Genomic DNA, 18,284 nt, shown 5'->3' with positions numbered 1-18,284 from the left:
TTTCAAGCTAGGGTAAGAAAAATCTTGAGAGGTAAGTTTCATTTATTCCTTCCAACTATTCCGTATCATCTTTATGATTATCATCACTTTTGTGGGTCTTCAATGGTGGAATTTTAATAGAAACCCTAGAAACTAATGAACCTTCTAAACTTGATGGGTTATGGTTATTATCACTTATTTATCATCTAAAGGCTTGGGTTAACTCCTCCTAATCATGAATTGAATCCTTCGAGCCATAAACCAAGCGAATTGAGACCTAGGGTTCTGTAAAAATGGTGTCTTGACCATGAAAACTGATTGTAGTGGGAATGTTGATATAATATTATTATAATTTGATGATTAATGATTACTAAGGCCCTTGACAGGTTTCTTCACACCTAGAAAATCATCCACCCATTGGAATGGGGTAAAGAGAAGGGTATTCTTGAATTGGTACTTGTGATTTGAGTAATTGTGACTCATTGAGCCTTCTATTTTTAGACTTTGAGCGTTCTGAGGCTTTAAGGAAAGGAAAATCTATAGCAGAGTGACTTACGTTGTTCCAGCTCTACGTTTAAGGTAGGTTACGGTCTACTTGAGTTAGACTTTGGTTAGTTGATTGAATGTTTTGTGAATTCTTTAGGAGAAGCATGTCTAGTTTTACATGCATGATATTGTGTGGCTGGACTCCTATGTGAATGTGATTGAGTGATTGTGTAGGCTTCGTGCCACTATTCCTTTGTGTTAAATCTAAATTGTATGTGTTTGTGATGAGAAGCTAATATAATCTTCTCGGCGATATTGTGATATGAAATAATGACTTGAGCATTGATAATGAGAAGGTAAGAAACATTGTCCTATAAAGAGGTATGGAAAGGCACAAATGTGACCTAGATTATGGGCTCGTGGTCCGAGGTTAGTTCCGGAAACGAGAGCTACATAGATATGGCCGGTGTCCGAGGTTCATTCCGGAGCGGAGGTTTATGCTCGGGTCCGAGGAGTGGATCTGGAACGAGTGGTACGTGGACACCATCGGTCCGCTGCAGGTCATGACTACTAAGCAATGACATCAGTTAGTAAGTGTGTACAGTGAGTATGGTTATTGTGGTAAACTTATTTCTGTTGTGGCTTCCGTTTATTGTGACTCTTGATTATCCTTGGTTGACTTGTGTGGTTTATTGATATTCGTGTTTTTTGGTTGGCTTGTTTATTCTATTGATTTTATGAGATATGCATGATACTAATCTTAGTCGGCCTATGATATCTACCGGTACATAGTGTTTGTACCGATACTACCTTGCTGTATTCTTTTGAGTGCAGATCGTGATATAAAGAGTGCTACCCGCCCTCACATCTAGCGTTGAGGACATTTGCTGACAGATTTAGGGTGAGCTTCTATCCATGCCAGGCCGCCCAAAGATGTTCCTCTTATGATGTCTTTTCCTATTCTAGACATTATGGATAATTAGTAGACAGATTTCGTTCCTTAGACATGTTTTAGATTAGAGTCTTGGTACGATGACATTCGAATTTTGGGAATTTTGTAATAGATAGACTTCCACACTTATTTCAGTATTTTATGGCATGACTTATTTTATTTATATGATGCTTGAATGAGTAATAACTGATTAACTTGGTTAAGATAAAATCGGACTTGAATGGATAGATGACTTATGTGTTGGTTCGCCCACTAAGAGTTAGTGTGGGTGCCAGTCATGGCGGGTTGGGTCGTGACACAGTCTTAAGTTCTCTATTATACATAGTTTTAAGGCCAGCTATCAACAAATGTGTCACAGAGTGACTCAACTAATTCAAGAGGGAATAGCAAGCAATTTTAGGCAAACAAGTTACACATGGGCCAAGTTCAACATTTTTTTAAGAACTGTTAATGTAAGAAGGTAGCATAGAGATGAATCACCACCTAAAACTACAACCAACACATTACAGATTCCAGCAAGATAAAACAGTACCAATTTAGTCTCAATACAGTTTTTAGTTTTCAAATTTCTCAAATCACACTTCAACAGGTTTTTGATAACTCATTTTTGATAGTCAACAAGTCTTAAACCAAGGCTAAAAACAAAGATTTCAACTTGCATTTTTCCCCAGAAACACAAAGAGGTTGACAAGTTTAAAGTGATGCACAGATAGGGTCTCCAAACATAGGTTAAGACAAGTTAAAAACAACCCAACAATGCCAAATTCTGTGAGGCATTCAAAGGCCTTTAAATAATGTTTCAAATCTCAACTTGTTTTCCAATTATCTTATTAAACTAATAAGAGCAAATGATAGTTACACACCTAGTCCTAGAAGTCAATTTTCAGACAAAGACATCTTGCACAGATTTCAAATAGTTTCAACTATGAACCAGGTGAACATGGGCAGTGGTTGTTGGGTGTGGAATTGGCCAAACAAGTCAATTCTTTTGTTCACATAGTCGTGATGTAAGCGCTTACCTCATGATAGTCGTGATGTAAGCGCTTACCTCATCATAGGAAATTCATTCCTATAAATAGGTAGCTTATGGTTCATTTGTAAAACACACCAAATTGAAGAAGACAACACATCCCAAAGAGAGAGAAAAATCTAAGAGAAATACTCTTAGTGAAAGGCCTAAGTAAGAGAAGGTCTTTGAGAGAATTTTCTGTGGTAAAATTCTTGAGTGTAATTGGGATTGGGGTTGTGAGGTTGAGTGTTGTAAACACTTGTAATATTTCTTCTTTAATAAGATCTGCAGCAGCAACGTGGACGTAGCTCTCACATTGAGGGTGAACCACTATAAATCTGTGTGTGTGCTATTTATTCTTCGCTTACATCACGGCGTAAGTAGGTTCTGTCTAAGGAGGTTGGTATTTAAGTGGTCCAGCTGTGACCCTCCAATCTTTCCTGGGAACCTGCTTACAAAGGTCGGATTTGGGATTCAAATCCTAACAACTGGTATCAGAGCAACAGGTTGTGTTGTGATTTAGAAACGATGGGAGGCGAAGATGGTACGACGCACGGCATCGGTAAATTCGATGGTACAGATTTTGCGTTCTGGAGAATGCAAATTGAAGATTATTTATATGGCAGAAAGCTTCATGAACCTCTAAGTCCGAAACCAGAGGAGATGAAGCAAGCAGATTGGGATCTCCTCGACAGACAAGTTCTGGGAGTCATTCGACTGACGCTGTCGAAGAACGTTGCTCACAACGTGGCAAAGGAGAAGACCACCGCAGATATGATGAAGGTATTGTCTGATATGTATGAGAAACCTTCGGCAAATAATAAGGTATTTCTCATGAAGAAACTATTTCATCTAAAGATGATGGAAAATGCTCATGTTGCTGCACACATAAATGAATTCAATACCATTGTAAATCAATTGTCATCGGTAAAAATTGATTTCGATGATGAAGTACAAGCTCTAATTTTGTTGGCATCCCTACCAAATAGTTGGGAGCCAATGAGAGCAGCGGTTAGTAATTCTGTCGGCAGTGACAAACTAAAGTTCAACGATGTTAGGGATCGTATCCTTGCTGAGGAGGTACGCAGGACAGATTCGGGAGAGGCATCGACGAGTTCTGCTTTTAATGTTGAAAACAGAAGCAGAAATTATGACAGAAACTACAACCGAAATAGGGGCAGATCGAAGTCAAGGAATGGCAGGGGTCAATCCAGACCAGGACGAACACATGAGTGTTGGAACTGTGGAAAACCAGGTCACTTCAAGAAGAACTGCAGGGCGCCAAAGAAGGAGGACAACAAGGGGGCTGGAACCAATGCTGCTACGGAAGACATTGGCGATGCGTTGTTGCTATCGGTTGATAGCCCGATAGACTCTTGGGTGCTTGACTCAGGAGCGTCCTTTCATACCACCCCACATCATGATATAATGACAAACTACGTGGCTGGGAATCTCGGCAAAGTTTATTTAGCCGATGGAGAGCCGCTAGATGTTGTTGGCACGGGAGACATTAATTTGAAGATGTCAAATGGATCCTCGTGGAAGATTACAAAAGTTAGACATGTTCCAAAGCTGATGCGAAACCTGATCTCAGTAGGTCAGCTTGATGATGAGGGATATGATCTCAATTTTGGTAATGGGTCTTGGAAGGTGGCGAAAGGTGCTATGGTAGTTGGCCGAGGAAAGAATATTGGCACTCTCTACATGACGACTAGCTGTCGTGATACTGTTGCTGTGGTTGACAACACAAAGAAGACAGATTTGTGGCATTGTCGGCTTGGGCATATCAGCCAGAAGGGGATGAAGCTGTTGGTGACAAATGGCTTAATTCCGGAGCTGAAGACGGTGGACCTTCATACGTGTGAGAGCTGCATTCTCGGAAAACAAAAGTGAGTAAGCTTCTCAAGTGCAGGCAGAGAGTTGAAGGTCGAAAAGCTGGAATTGGTGCACACAGACGTGTGGGGACCTACCACTGTACCCTCCCTTGGAGGATCACACTACTACGTGACCTTCATTGATGATTCAACCAGGAAGGTATGGGTTTATTTTATGAAAAATAAATCCGATGTGTTTAGTGTATTCAAAAGATGGAAAGCCATGGTCGAGAATGAAACAAACCTCAAGTTGAAGTGTTTGAGGTCCGACAACGGCGGAGAATACACTGATGGTGATTTCAAACGGTACTGTGCCGATAATGGGATCAAGATGATGAAGACTATTCCTGGAACGCCGCAACAGAATGGAGTAGCCGAAAGAATGAACCGAACGTTGAACGAGCGTGCTCGGAGTATGAGAATACACTCTGGACTGCCCAAGACATTCTGGGCAGATGCAGTCAATACCGCGGCCTTCTTAATTAACCGAGGACCGTCAGTTCCCTTGGATTTCAGAATTCCAGAAGAAGTCTGGAGTGGCAAGAAAGTAAATCTTTCATTTCTGAAAGTGTTCGGTTGCTTATCATATGTTCATAATGATGATACGGCTAGAAGCAAGCTTGATCCAAAATCAAAGAAGTGTTACTTTATTGGCTATGGTGACACCGAGCTTGGGTACCGATTTTGGGATGAACAAAATCGGAAGATCATCCGAAGCAGGAATGTTGTCTTTAACGAAGAGGTACTGTACAAATACAAGCTGCAAAAGAATTCAGAATGTCAGGACAAGGAATCGGAAATAGTCGATTTGAAGGACTTTCCGGCACCTGAGCCGCAGCCAGGTACAACCGAGGCAGAGGAACAAACAATCCGAGAAGGTGCTGATGAAAGTGTTGATTCTGAAACAAATGAACAGACGCCAATCACAGAGCTGCGTAGATCATCCAGGATCAGGAAGCCGCTTCACAGGTACTCTCCATCCCTCAACTACATTCTACTCACTGATAGAGGGGAGCCAGAATGTTATGAAGAAGCAATGCAAGTCGATGAATCGACTAAGTGGGAGCTGGCAATGAAGGATGAAATGGATTCACTATCGGCAAATCATACATGGGAATTATCCGAGTTGCCAAAGGATAAAAAGGCATTGCAAAACAAATGGGTTGATCGGATAAAGGAAGAACCCAATGGAAGCAAGCGTTATAAAGCAAGGCTGGTTGCAAAGGGATTTCAACAGAAAGAAGGCATTGACTATACGGAGATCTTCTCTCACGTAGTCAAGATGGTGACTATCAGAACTGTTCTTGGGCTGGTAGCAAAGGAAAATCTACATCTGCAACAGATGGACGTGAAAACTGCATTTCTTCACGGTGATCTAGACGAGGAAATCTACATGCGACAGCCGGAGGGATTCAAAATCAAAGGAAAGGAGAATCTGGTGTGCAAACTTCAAAAGAGTCTGTACGGACTAAAACAGGCTCCAAGACAGTGGTATTTAAAGTTTGACAGCTTTATGAAGAAAGCTGATTTTTCAAGGTGCGAGGCAGATCACTGCTGTTACTTCAAAAAATTTGAAGACTCGTACATGATACTGCTACTCTATGTCGACGACATGCTAATCGTAGGAGCAAACCTACGGGAGATTGATCGGTTGAAAAAAGGGTTATCGGAAGAGTTTGCAATGAAGGATTTGGGAGCTGCAAAGCAAATCCTTGGGATGAGAATCGACCGAAGCAAGGAGGGCATCAAACTCTCACAAGAAGAATATGTGAGGAAAGTTATCAAAAGGTTTAACATGCATGATGCCAAGCCAGTCAGCACTCCCTTGGCTGGACACTTTCGGTTGTCAAAGGATCAGTCGCCGACAACCGAGGATGAGAAGAAGCAGATGGACAAGATACCTTATGCATCTGCAATCGGTAGTCTTATGTATGCAATGATATGTACAAGGCCAGACATTGCACATGCAGTGGGAGTTGTCAGCCGATTTATGAGCAATCCGGGAAAGCAACACTGGGAGGCTGTGAAGTGGATATTCAGATATCTGAAAGGCAGCTCGAGTTCAGCTCTGTATTTCCGAAAATCAAAAACAAGATTGCAAGGGTATGTTGATGCTGACAACGGTGGTGATATTGATAGCAGAAAGAGCACATCCGGGTATGTTTACACCTTCGGAGGTACTGCAATCTCTTGGGTTTCCAAGTTGCAAAAGATAGTAGCTCTCTCTAGTTGTGAGGCTGAGTACGTTGCTGTGACGGAGGCCACAAAGGAAATGATGTGGCTACAATCTTTTCTGCGGGAATTGGATCAGGACCACGAGGGAAGTGTGCTATATTGTGATAGCCAAAGTGCCATTCATTTGGCAAAGAACCCGGTCTACCATGCTCGAACGAAGCACATACAACTCCGGTACCATTTCATTAGATCAGCTTTGGAAGATGGAGCGCTAGTGCTTGAGAAGATCGCAGGGAGTCAGAATCCAGCAGACATGCTGACAAAGGCAGTGACGATAGACAAACTGAAGCTATGCTCAGCTTCAGTTGGCCTGCACGAAGTATGAAACTAGGAAAGAGCTGCTGCATCGATCAAAGTGTGAAGACAAATTAAAATTATTCTTCAAGTGGGAGATTTGTTGGGTGTGGAATTGGCCAAACAAGTCAATTCTTTTGTTCACATAGTCGTGATGTAAGCGCTTACCTCATGATAGTCGTGATGTAAGCGCTTACCTCATCATAGGAAATTCATTCCTATAAATAGGTAGCTTATGGTTCATTTGTAAAACACACCAAATTGAAGAAGACAACACATCCCAAAGAGAGAGAAAAATCTAAGAGAAATACTCTTAGTGAAAGGCCTAAGTAAGAGAAGGTCTTTGAGAGAATTTTCTGTGGTAAAATTCTTGAGTGTAATTGGGATTGGGGTTGTGAGGTTGAGTGTTGTAAACACTTGTAATATTTCTTCTTTAATAAGATCTGCAGCAGCAACGTGGACGTAGCTCTCACATTGAGGGTGAACCACTATAAATCTGTGTGTGTGCTATTTATTCTTCGCTTACATCACGGCGTAAGTAGGTTCTGTCTAAGGAGGTTGGTATTTAAGTGGTCCAGCTGTGACCCTCCAATCTTTCCTGGGAACCTGCTTACAAAGGTCGGATTTGGGATTCAAATCCTAACAGTGGTTTCAATTATAAGTCTAGAGTTAAATGATCATGAAGAGGTTACACTCATACACATAGTTATATTCATCAAGAAAAGGAAAAGAGAATAGTAGAATTATAACAACCTTATATCCATTCCCTAACTAGTTAAGTGTATCAATTCAAACAAGAGGTCTAATGTAGGATCATCTATCAATCAAGAATAGGAGTAACAACCAGGTTTAAACACAAGCAATTGCAATTTCAGTTTTTCAAAAATATTTACAGTCTTGTTTTCAAACTCCTATAATCAATTTTCCAGAAATCAGGTTCCTAATCCTTATACTTAACATCTTTTCAATTATATTTCAGACAAACTTCCAAATTTTAAAGGTCACAAAGACAGTCAAAAGGGAAAGAGGTAAGATGGGCAAACAAGCAAGTAGTTCAATCCAATTTACACAAAGTCACATAATCTCTTCTTTCATGTTAATCAGTTTTGAACTTTCAAAATCCAATACACTCTTAAACTAACATAAATGCCTTATGGCTCTAAATCAAAACAATTTAGTCCAAACAAAGAGAATTAGATCTTTTAAAAGTGCCACTTTCACCTCCTGGACTTGCGTTAATCCTAAATGTCTTGCCAAGTAATTTTACTTATTAAAATCCTATTTTTTAGACTAAGTTTTACTCTTCAGAAGGATTCATTTAGGTAAAAAACCAAAATAAATATTCAAATGAATCACAGGACACACAGTTTACACATAAGAGGTTTTTATTAAGTCCCAATTTTGTGGCCTATTAGTCAACTAAACTTGGAAATCAGTAATAGAAAACAGCAAAATTCACAATTTTGAGTACACACAATTAAGGCTGAGCTCAGTTTGTACTTCAAACACTTAGCAGGAATCATAAAAAAAATAGCTTGACATAGGAGTTAACTTTACTCAATCTTAACTTTTCAAGTTCTGGAAAAAATGAACAAATTGCAAACTATAGCACAGTTTTCAATCATAATTCACTATCTTTAAGTTAAACAAGTTCTTTCCTTTCAAAATCTCAATCTTAAGTGTCCTATTTATTAAACAGAGAGTTCAGTTCTCTAAAAAAAATAGTCAAGTTACTTCAAAGCAATGTTCAAGTTGTAAGCATGGATAAGTCACAATGCACAGAGAGGTGTTTCAAACTAAATGGATCATAAATGATACAAAGTAGTGTCCTAAGAAGTTAACATGGGGCACAGTCTAGTCTAGGGGCAGTTTTAAGGTTAAATTTTCACATACAAGTCACACAGCAAAGGTACTTCAAACAGGAAATGCAATAGTTCACAAGAATCTAAAAGAAACTCATAGAGGGTACATGGAACCTATCCTAGGATCATTAAGGTAGACAGAGATGAACACAGTTAAGACATTCATAAAACAAGATTGACAATGCACACTATAAGACTTATCTTTGAAACAAAGGAGGGCAAACTGAACTTAGTAAAAGTGTCACATGGTTTTAAGTCAGTTTCTACATAATTCAAGGACATCTTTGTTATTCAATTTCTAGAAAACTTAAGTATTTTGAAATCTATGATCAAGCTAAGTGATTTTAAAGAGGTTAAGCTATAAAACAAACAGTTTTACACAAATTGTGACACACAAAGAAAAGAAGAAAAACAACTTCCATAGATATCAATAACTACATTCAACTTTGACATTGGTTTAAAGCTCCTACTCTTATCTTTTGAAAGCACCAACTCAATTTTCCAACTTTTATTATTTACACGACATCAAACAAAACAAATATTGAAACAAAGGGTATTTCTGGCCTAGTTTGTTACTTAAGCTTTCAAAATTTTCAAACAAGAACACATATAAGACTGCATAGACCTATAGGACTATAGTTTAGCAAAACAAGTTTCAATTTTTAGCCTTAGTCAATTTCAGGATCTCAAAAATTCCACAAACCACACATAAGATAAACTTATACTCCTATAAACTACCTAGGCAAAGTTAAGAATCATCAAAGGTATCTGACTTTCATTTTAGACTCTAACCAATACTTATACAGTTTTGAAATCTTCAAATCTATAAACTACATTCCAAAATAACTTGTACCTCTTTAAAATCATTTTTTGACAAAAACTGGAAACTTTACACAGTACAATCAAGCTGAAGGTCTTATAACTTCATTAAGTATCAAGTTTTAACAGTTTTAGTAGTTAAAATGAATTACAAGCTCTGTTTCTCAAATTCAAACTTACACAAGACACTCAACTTTCAAAAATTTCATTTAAAATTTAAAACGAAGTTTCATAATCTATTTTAAGAACTAACTTACTCATTTAAAACAGTTCCAATACTTCAAACAATCACATATTCTTACAATGGACCAAACTTACGTAAGCAAGTTAACATCTACTCAGTAATGAAGGAAAAGGTTATTTTTAATACTTAAGACTAAAACAGGTTCAAAAAAGGTATATTCCTAATCCTAGAAGCATTTTCAACTTAATCATATCTACCTTTCAAACAATTCAAACAGTTTTCCTAATTTAACTTATAATTTTAAAATGCCAAACAAAGTTAAAAAGGTACAAGGTTATAGACTAAGGCAGATTTGTAAACAACTCAAGGTTCTTATAAAAAAACTGTCATAAGTGACTAACTTGGACCACGATTATCAATTTTACTAACTTAATGTCCAGATTCCTATCTCAAACTATCCTTTCCTTCATTTTTTATTTAACTTAACTCATCTTAGAATTGCTTAACACTGTTTAATCCTAAAATTTCTTAACTTCATTTTCAAACTCAAATAAAAATGAAGGCACAGAATATTACACTTAATCAACTAAAACATGATCAACTTAGAATGTAATCATTTTTAAACTAACAAATAATATAACTAGCATGTAATCATTACTGGAAAAAAATGAAACAGATTAAAATGAGATATTACCTTTTGTTGGGGTGACCTAAAGATCAAAAGGGGATTGAATCACTTCAAGTAATAAGACCCTTCACTAATCCTCAAATTACCTTTATTTTTATATTTTTCTTCTATATCTTTACACTACAACACAAAGCATCTATTGCTACAGAATACACTGTAGCTAAAGATGAAATTTTCCGTGGCTAAACACTTTAGCCACGTTTTTTTTTTCCGTAGCATTCGTAGCAAAATGTAGCGTAGCTAAAAGTTAGCTACAAACTTTACATGGTCCGTGGCTAAGCACTTGTACTAATTGCTACGAGTTTTTTTGTATTGTAGCTGCGAAGATAGAAAATTCCTGCCACGGAAAATATACTCATAGCAAGCAACTTTAATCTTTTGCCACGACGAACAAATTTTGTAGTTGTCTTCATATTGTAGCAACAAGGTATTTTATTGTAGCAAAAGATTTAATTTGTTTGCCACCAAACTCAAATTTTATGGTTGCTTCTATAGCTTAGTTTCGTGGCAATAGCAGTCATATTTAGTTACGAACTAAACAATTCATAGCTATGAGTTAAATTATTTGCCACAAATATTATCATACTGTAGCTATGAAGTCGTACCTTTAGCTATGAAATAAATAGCATTATAGCTAAAAAGAACCTTCATTTGCTACGAAAATTGTAAATTTGTAGCAATGTTTTTATACGTGGCAATTATAGGATTATATGTCTAGCTACGAACTCAAAATTTCATAGCTGAAAGTGTATACTTTTTGTCACGAGAGACAAAATTGTAGCAAAAGATTTTTTTCATTTTCTACGGAAATAAAAAATTTCATCCATATTCTCGTTTGCGTGGAAATTATATGTACGTTTAGCTACGAATCCAAAAATTTCATAGCTACTAATTGAAATATTTGCCACGACATTGTTAGCCATATAATGTAGCTGAAAATTCATTTTCAACATGAAATTTATAGACAATATCGTAGCAATATATCTTCAATCGTGTAATAAATGCAATATATTAGAAAAACGTTGTAACAAAGGTTCAACAATGTCATCCAAAATAGTGGAACATCACTTTATTCAAACATATCAATATACTTTTGCAAGAGAAAAAATAATTCTTCATGTCCCCATCGATTTTGATGCTTCCACCACTACTCCACAAGCTGCAATAACAATTAAGAAAACAAATAAAAAAAATGATACAATAAAGAATTCGTTTAAAAATTAAGCTTTGTTTCTTAATATGAATATTTTATAAGATCACATATTTATTGGATTAGTAATATTAAAATATAAAAATAAGCTACTTACGGTTAGATTTGCATCATTTGATTGTCGGCCTTGAGCTGCAACAAACATTTGAAATTTTGCTGCCCATTGTTTCTCCAACTTTGCTATCTTATTTGATAAATGATGTAAATATGTAGTCATAGAATATTTTGTAAATCTTCTAATTTAGGTTAGAATATTTTGTATCCTAATAGGATATTGTAACTATGGTATATTTACCAATTCCATCAATGAGAATAATCACGGAATTAATCTCTTTCATGGTATCAGATACTAGGGTTTTCTTTCCTCCTCTTCCGCTACCCTAATTTTTTTTTCCGTCGTCCCCTTCCTTCTTTTTTTCTCCTTTTCCGTCCACCTTCTTGCTCTTCTTCAATGGCAGACACCAAGTTTCATCCTGCTATGGCTGTCTCCAACATCAAGAATCACATTCCTATCGTTCTTGAGATGGAAACGGATCATTATTCGGCTTGGGCCGAATTATTCAAGCTTCATGCCCGGTCTCACCGTGTCCTTTCCCATATTCTCCCGACCGGAAAAGAGAAAGCTCCTTCCACCAACGAAGAAAAGGAGTTGTGGTCCACCTTGGATGCCATGGTACTTCAATGGGTGTATGCAACCATCTCCACGGACTTATTGCATACGATCATCGAAGAAGATTTATCGGCGAAGGAGGCTTGGGATCGCCTCCGTAATCTTTTTCAAGACAACAAAAACTCCCGTGCCGTTGCATTGGAACATGATTTCTCTCATGTCAAGTTGCGGGATTTTCCAAACGCTTCGGCGTATTGTCAACGACTCAAGACCTTGGTCGATCAACTCAAGAGCGTGGGGGCTCCGGTGACCGACAACCGCCTCGTTCTTCAAATGGTGGCTGGCCTCACCGAAGCGTACAAGAATGTGGGAACCTACATCCGGCAAAGTAAGCCTCTTCCATCATTCTCCGAAGCTCGGTCAAGTCTGTGCCTTGAGGAAAAGGCGTTGGCTGAAATGCATGATGACTCGCCCTCGGCTATGGTGGCTAATTCCCAATGTGAGTTTGATGACTCCACTCTTATGGAAAATTCTGGTCGTGCTCACCATCATAGGGGCAAAAATAAGCACAAAAATCGTGGCTCTAGCGGCGGGAAAAATAACGGCGGTGGCCGTGGTTCTGGCGGTGGCAGTGCACACCGTCGCCATGGTGGTCGTGACCGGCAGCAGGCCCTCATGCAGCAGCAGTGGCAGCAGTCCTCTTCACCACTACAGCAGTGGCAGCAGTCCCCTTCACCGTGGCCATGGGGGTGGATGCCGCAATGGGCTCCCCCTTGCCCGTATCCCACCCAGCAGTGGACTCGGCCATAGCAGCAGTGGCAGCCGCAGCCACCTTCTTCTGGTGGCAGGTCGATGGCCCAACCTGGAATATTGGGCTCGCGACTACAACAGCAGGCGTATGCAGCAGCAGGCCCAACGACGCCGTGGACTCCGACTGATATTGAATCGGCCATGCACACGATGACGTTGAGCCAACCCGATCCAAATTGGTATATGGATACCGGCGCCACATCCCATATGACATCCACAAAAGGTACTCTCTCATCTTATTTTAATTTGAGCGATCATAATACTGGCATTGTTGTTGGTGATGGTAAGTCAATTCCAATTCGAGGTTGTGGTCGTGCTAAATTGCCTCCCCCGAACCCTCCATTGTTATTAAATAATGTCCTTCTTGCTCCAAAACTCATAAAGAATTTAATATCGGTTCGTAAATTTACTATTGATAACTCTGTGAGTGTTGAATTTGATCCTTATGGGTTTTCTGTGAAGGATTTCCGGACGGGGATGGCCATCATGAGATGTAATAGTAGGGGTGCTCTTTATCCATTGTCCACCCTCAAACACCACTTCCATTCACCATCAACTTTTGCTGCCTTGTCTTCTACGTGTTGGCATGATCGTTTGGGCCACCCGGGAGATTCTATTTTGGATTTTCTTAGGCGCAATAAGAGCATTGAATGTAATAGTTCTAGTTCATCTAGTATTTGTCATTCTTGCGTTCTTGGTAAACATGTTAAGTTGCCTTTTGCTAGTTCTATTTCCGAAACTTTATTTCCATTTGACATTATTCATAGTGATTTGTGGACGTCTCCTATTTTGAGCTCTATGGGGCATTGTTATTATGTTTTATTCTTGGATGATTTTACTAATTTTTTGTGGACTTTCCCTTTGGCTAGAAAATCTGAGGTTTACTCAAAATTCATAGAGTTTAAGTCCCATATCCTTACTCAATTTGAACGTCCTATCAAAAATGTCCAATGCGATAATGGGAAAGAATATGATAATGGTCAATTCGGAAAATTTTGTGTGTCCAATGGGATGTCTTTCCGTCTTTCATGTCCTCATACATCCTCTCAAAATGGGAAAGCTGAAAGAAAAATTCGTTCCATCAATAATGTCATCCGCACTCTTCTTGCTCATGCCTCCATTCCTCCATCGTTTTGGCATCATGCATTACAAATGGCAACTTATCTCCTTAATATTCTACCAAGCAAGTTGTTGGGTTAAAAATCCCCTTTAGAGGTCCTTTATCAACGGAAACCATCTTATTCTCATCTCCGGGTCTTTGGGTGTTTATGTTATCCCCTCTTTCCGTCTACTAATATTCACAAGTTGCAACCTCGGTCAACTCCATGTGTCTTTTTGGGATATCCACCAAGCCATCGTGGCTACAAATGCTTTGATTTATCCTCAAATAAAATCATTATTTGTCGTCACGTGTTGTTTGATGAGACTCAATTTCCGTTCTCTAAAATCCACACTTCCACTCCCACCTCGTATAACTTCCATGATGATGGTTTTTCACCTTACGTGATCCGTCATCTCGCCACTAGCCCCTCTTCACCGCAGCCGTGTCCCCCTCCCTCGCTGCCCAGTGGTTTTCCGCCTGCTCTAGGCCAGCTGCCCACGCCACCTTCGGCTGGGCAGCAGCGTCTCCCGTCCTCCACGCTAGACCAGCCCGCACATATGCCCAGCCAGCTTGCCAACAGCCCACCGAACTCCACCACTACTCCTCTTATCCAGCAGCCCCCTACCCAAACGCGCATGGTCACTCGTAGTCAGCGCGGGATATTTAAGCCCAAGCACCCATTTAATCTACATACGGCAGTTACCAGGTCCCCCATACCTCGTAATCCGTTGGATGCGCTACATGACCCGAATTGGAAATTGTCCATGAATGATGAATATGATGCTCTTATTAAAAATAAGACGGGGGAGTTGGTACCCCGTCCACCTAGTGTGAATGTTATTCGGTCTATGTGGATTTATACTCATAAAGAAAAGTCTAATGGTGATTTTGAGAGGCATAAAGCCCGTCTTGTAGGTGATGGCAAAACACAGCAGGTTGGCATTGATTGTGGTGAGACTTTCAGTCCGGTCGTAAAGCCAGCTACGATTCGCACTGTTTTAAGTCTAGCTCTCTCTAAGCATTGGCCCATTCATCAGTTGGATGTCAAAAATGCATTTCTTCATGGCGAGCTCAAGGAGACAGTATATATGCATCAGCCAATGGGTTTTCGAGACCCATCTCATCCCGATTATGTGTGCTTGTTGCGCAAGTCCTTATACTGGCTTAAGCAAGCACCGAGAGCTTGGTATAAAAGATTTGTTGACTTTGTTTATTCCATTGGTTTTGTTAATAGCAGGTCCGACAACTCATTGTTCATCTACAGCAAAGGTCCCGACTTGGCTTACCTTTTACTATATGTGGATGATATTATTCTTACTTCTTCTTCAGATACTCTTCGTTGTTCGATTATGGACCTTCTTGGCTCAGAATTTGCAATGAAGGACCTAGGTCGTTTGACTTATTTTCTTGGCATTGCGGTGACCCGTCACAAAGGTGGTATGTTTCTTTCACAACGAATTTATGCTACGGAGATTATTGAGCGTGCAGGCATGTCCTCGTGTAAGCCTTCTTCCACTCCGGTTGACACTAAACAGAAGGTCAATGCCGCTTCTGGCGATCTTTTTGCAGATCCCACTCATTTCCGGAGTCTTGCAGGTGCTCTTCAGTATCTTACCTTCACCAGACCGGATATTTCTTATGTCGTGCAGCAGATTTGTCTTCATATGCATGCTCCACGAGATATGCATTGCTCTTAAACGGATTATTCGGTATATTCAGGGTACTCTTGATCATGGTTTGCATCTCTATCCATCTTCGGTTACTGATTTGGTTTCGTATACTGATGCTGACTGGGGGGGATGTCCCGACACATGACGTTCAACGTCGGGTTATTGCGTGTTTTTGGGAGACAATTTGATATCTTGGTCATCCAAACACCAACCTGCTCTTTCCCGCTCCAGTGCGGAAGCAGAATATAGGGGGGTTGCTAATGTTGTCTCTGAATCATGCTGGCTACGTAACCTACTCTTGGAGCTACATTGTTCGATCCCTAAGGCTACTTTGGTGTATTGCGATAATGTCAGTGTTATTTACTTGTCAGGGAATCCAGTCCAGCATCAGCGCACCAAGCACATTGAGATGGATATCCATTTTGTTCGTGAGAAGGTGGCGCGCGGCCAAGTACGTGTCCTTCATGTTCCGTCCCGATATCAGCTCGCCGATATTTTCACTAAAGGACTGCCACAGGTCTTATTTGAGGATTTTCGGAACAGTCTCAGCGTTCGTCAACCTCCCGTTTCGACTGCGGGGGTATGATAAATGATGTAAATATGTAGTCATAGAATATTTTGTAAATCTTCTAATTTAGGTTAGAATATTTTGTATCCTAATAGGACATTGTAACTATGGTATATTTACCAATTCCATCAATGAGAATAATCACGGAATTAATCTCTTTCATTATTATCCGTTTCTTTCTTCATTTCTTCAATTTGCTCCTTAGCTTCCCTTATTTGCTCCTTAGCTTCCCTTTTAACTTCTTCCACACGCTCGTTCGATTCTTTTCTTGTCCATTCTAATTGCTTTATGAGTTGTACCTTCGTTGGTCTACCCCCGAAATATTCACTAATATTTTTTGCTGGGCCATATGCACGAAGATATCCATTTTTTTCTGCCCCAAGTACTTTTTCGAAGATATCATCATCATTTAAAGAAATTTCTCCTTTTTCTTGCTGCTTTTTGAATTGGCCAAATTGATCCTACAATCAAAAAAATTCAATCAAACATCTATGCAAATATATATTTTAAGGAGATAAAGAGGAAAGCCAACACGTTGAAATTACAATAGCATTTTGTTGAAAAGCATAAACTTGTTTTCCTTTTTTTCTCTTGCGAGATTCCATGAAAACTTCAACACGAGAAGGAGTTTTTCCATCTTTTTTCTCCGCCTGTGAAAATAATAGTCATTATCATTAGTTAAATTTCGATAATGAAATATAATTCTTCTAACTCTGTTCTAAATATTATATGTGTACCATTTCCGGTCTAAGTCTCGCATAGCTTTTAGTTCCAATATATGGAGGCAATGAACGTTTCGATCTATTCGTCTTGTTCTGCATGCTTTTTTTCTGAACAAGAGTTGATAAACAAACAATAATTAATATTAGTTTCTATACTACAAAAAAATTTAAAAAACAGTAAACTAATTAATTCAAATACCTGAAAGTCAGCATCACTCCAAAGGTTGACCAAATATTTCCATTCATCTGCGTTAACAAGTTTAGGCTTGTTTCGCAAGCGAAGTTGATAAGTTGTCTTCGAATCGAAATACCTGCTTTTCATCTTGTGCCTATAGCCTCTGTAGATGTCACTCATATGACCAAGAATTGCGCCTTTTCTTCCCTCAAAAACATCGAAATTAAATTTTTCCTATAAAAAAAAATACAATTTTAGTAATCTCTGGGAACACCATATAGACCGCAGGCATAATAGTTATCTTGAAGAACAGTTGCTATGTTCTAACAAATATCAACCATAAAAAATTAAAGAAGAAATATAAATTTTATTTCTTACCAAGATGATGTCCCACATATGGTCGATCTTTTCTTCCTCAATCTCTTTCCAACCACTTACTTTTAAGGGACAACAAATTCGATTTCTAACTGTTTGCCCCAAAAACCAAGTAAATTGAGTTGCATTCTTGCCAATAGCTTGATCATCATCATCAAATTCTATAGGCAATTTTTCACCCTCCTGTAAGTTGATTATTTTTATGCATTGGGTAGGCCCTCTAGTTTTTCTTTTCACAACGTTTGAGCCTAAAATTGAAGATTAAATTGATAATGTCAAGTAAAAGTATTGATAGAAGTAAAAAAAAATCAATAAAAAATAAAAGGTACCTGTTGAATTTGCTGATTCGAGCTCTTCCACAACTGCTTCATTTACCTCTTCTGATGCATTTTCTCTAGAACTATTTTCTCCGGAACTCATAAAAATATCACAATCTTTTGATAGCGCATAAATCTCGATAGATTTCTCCTTATGCCTTTTATAACTAACTAGCATGTTCCTAACATCCGAATCATCACGACATTCGACTAACCCTTCGTAATCACTAATAACTCTATCACCTCTCAGATAAAAGAACTTATCTCCCTCAAAAACATCGAAGTTACAATTCTTTTTTAAATCAGCCAATAAATCAAAGTAACTAATAAAATCAATGTCCAT

At 38.9% G+C, this 18,284-nt stretch overlaps 1 protein-coding gene across 1 annotated transcript; it reads right to left on the bottom strand.

The window, feature by feature from the left end:
- Positions 1-16,501: 16,501 nt before the first annotated feature.
- Positions 16,502-18,284, bottom strand: LOC132624087 (uncharacterized). Its single transcript, XM_060338917.1, has 6 exons — positions 17,954-18,284; positions 17,628-17,872; positions 17,274-17,483; positions 17,090-17,182; positions 16,898-17,002; positions 16,502-16,813 (listed from the first exon to the last, which is right to left on the bottom strand). Exons 1-6 carry the CDS (start codon positions 18,282-18,284, stop codon positions 16,502-16,504), a joined length of 1,296 nt encoding a protein of 431 aa, XP_060194900.1.

This window comes from Lycium barbarum, chromosome 12 (genome assembly GCF_019175385.1).
Source record: "Lycium barbarum isolate Lr01 chromosome 12, ASM1917538v2, whole genome shotgun sequence".
NCBI lineage: Eukaryota > Viridiplantae > Streptophyta > Magnoliopsida > Solanales > Solanaceae > Lycium > Lycium barbarum.
This window is presented reverse-complemented; position numbering and strand designations above follow the sequence as displayed.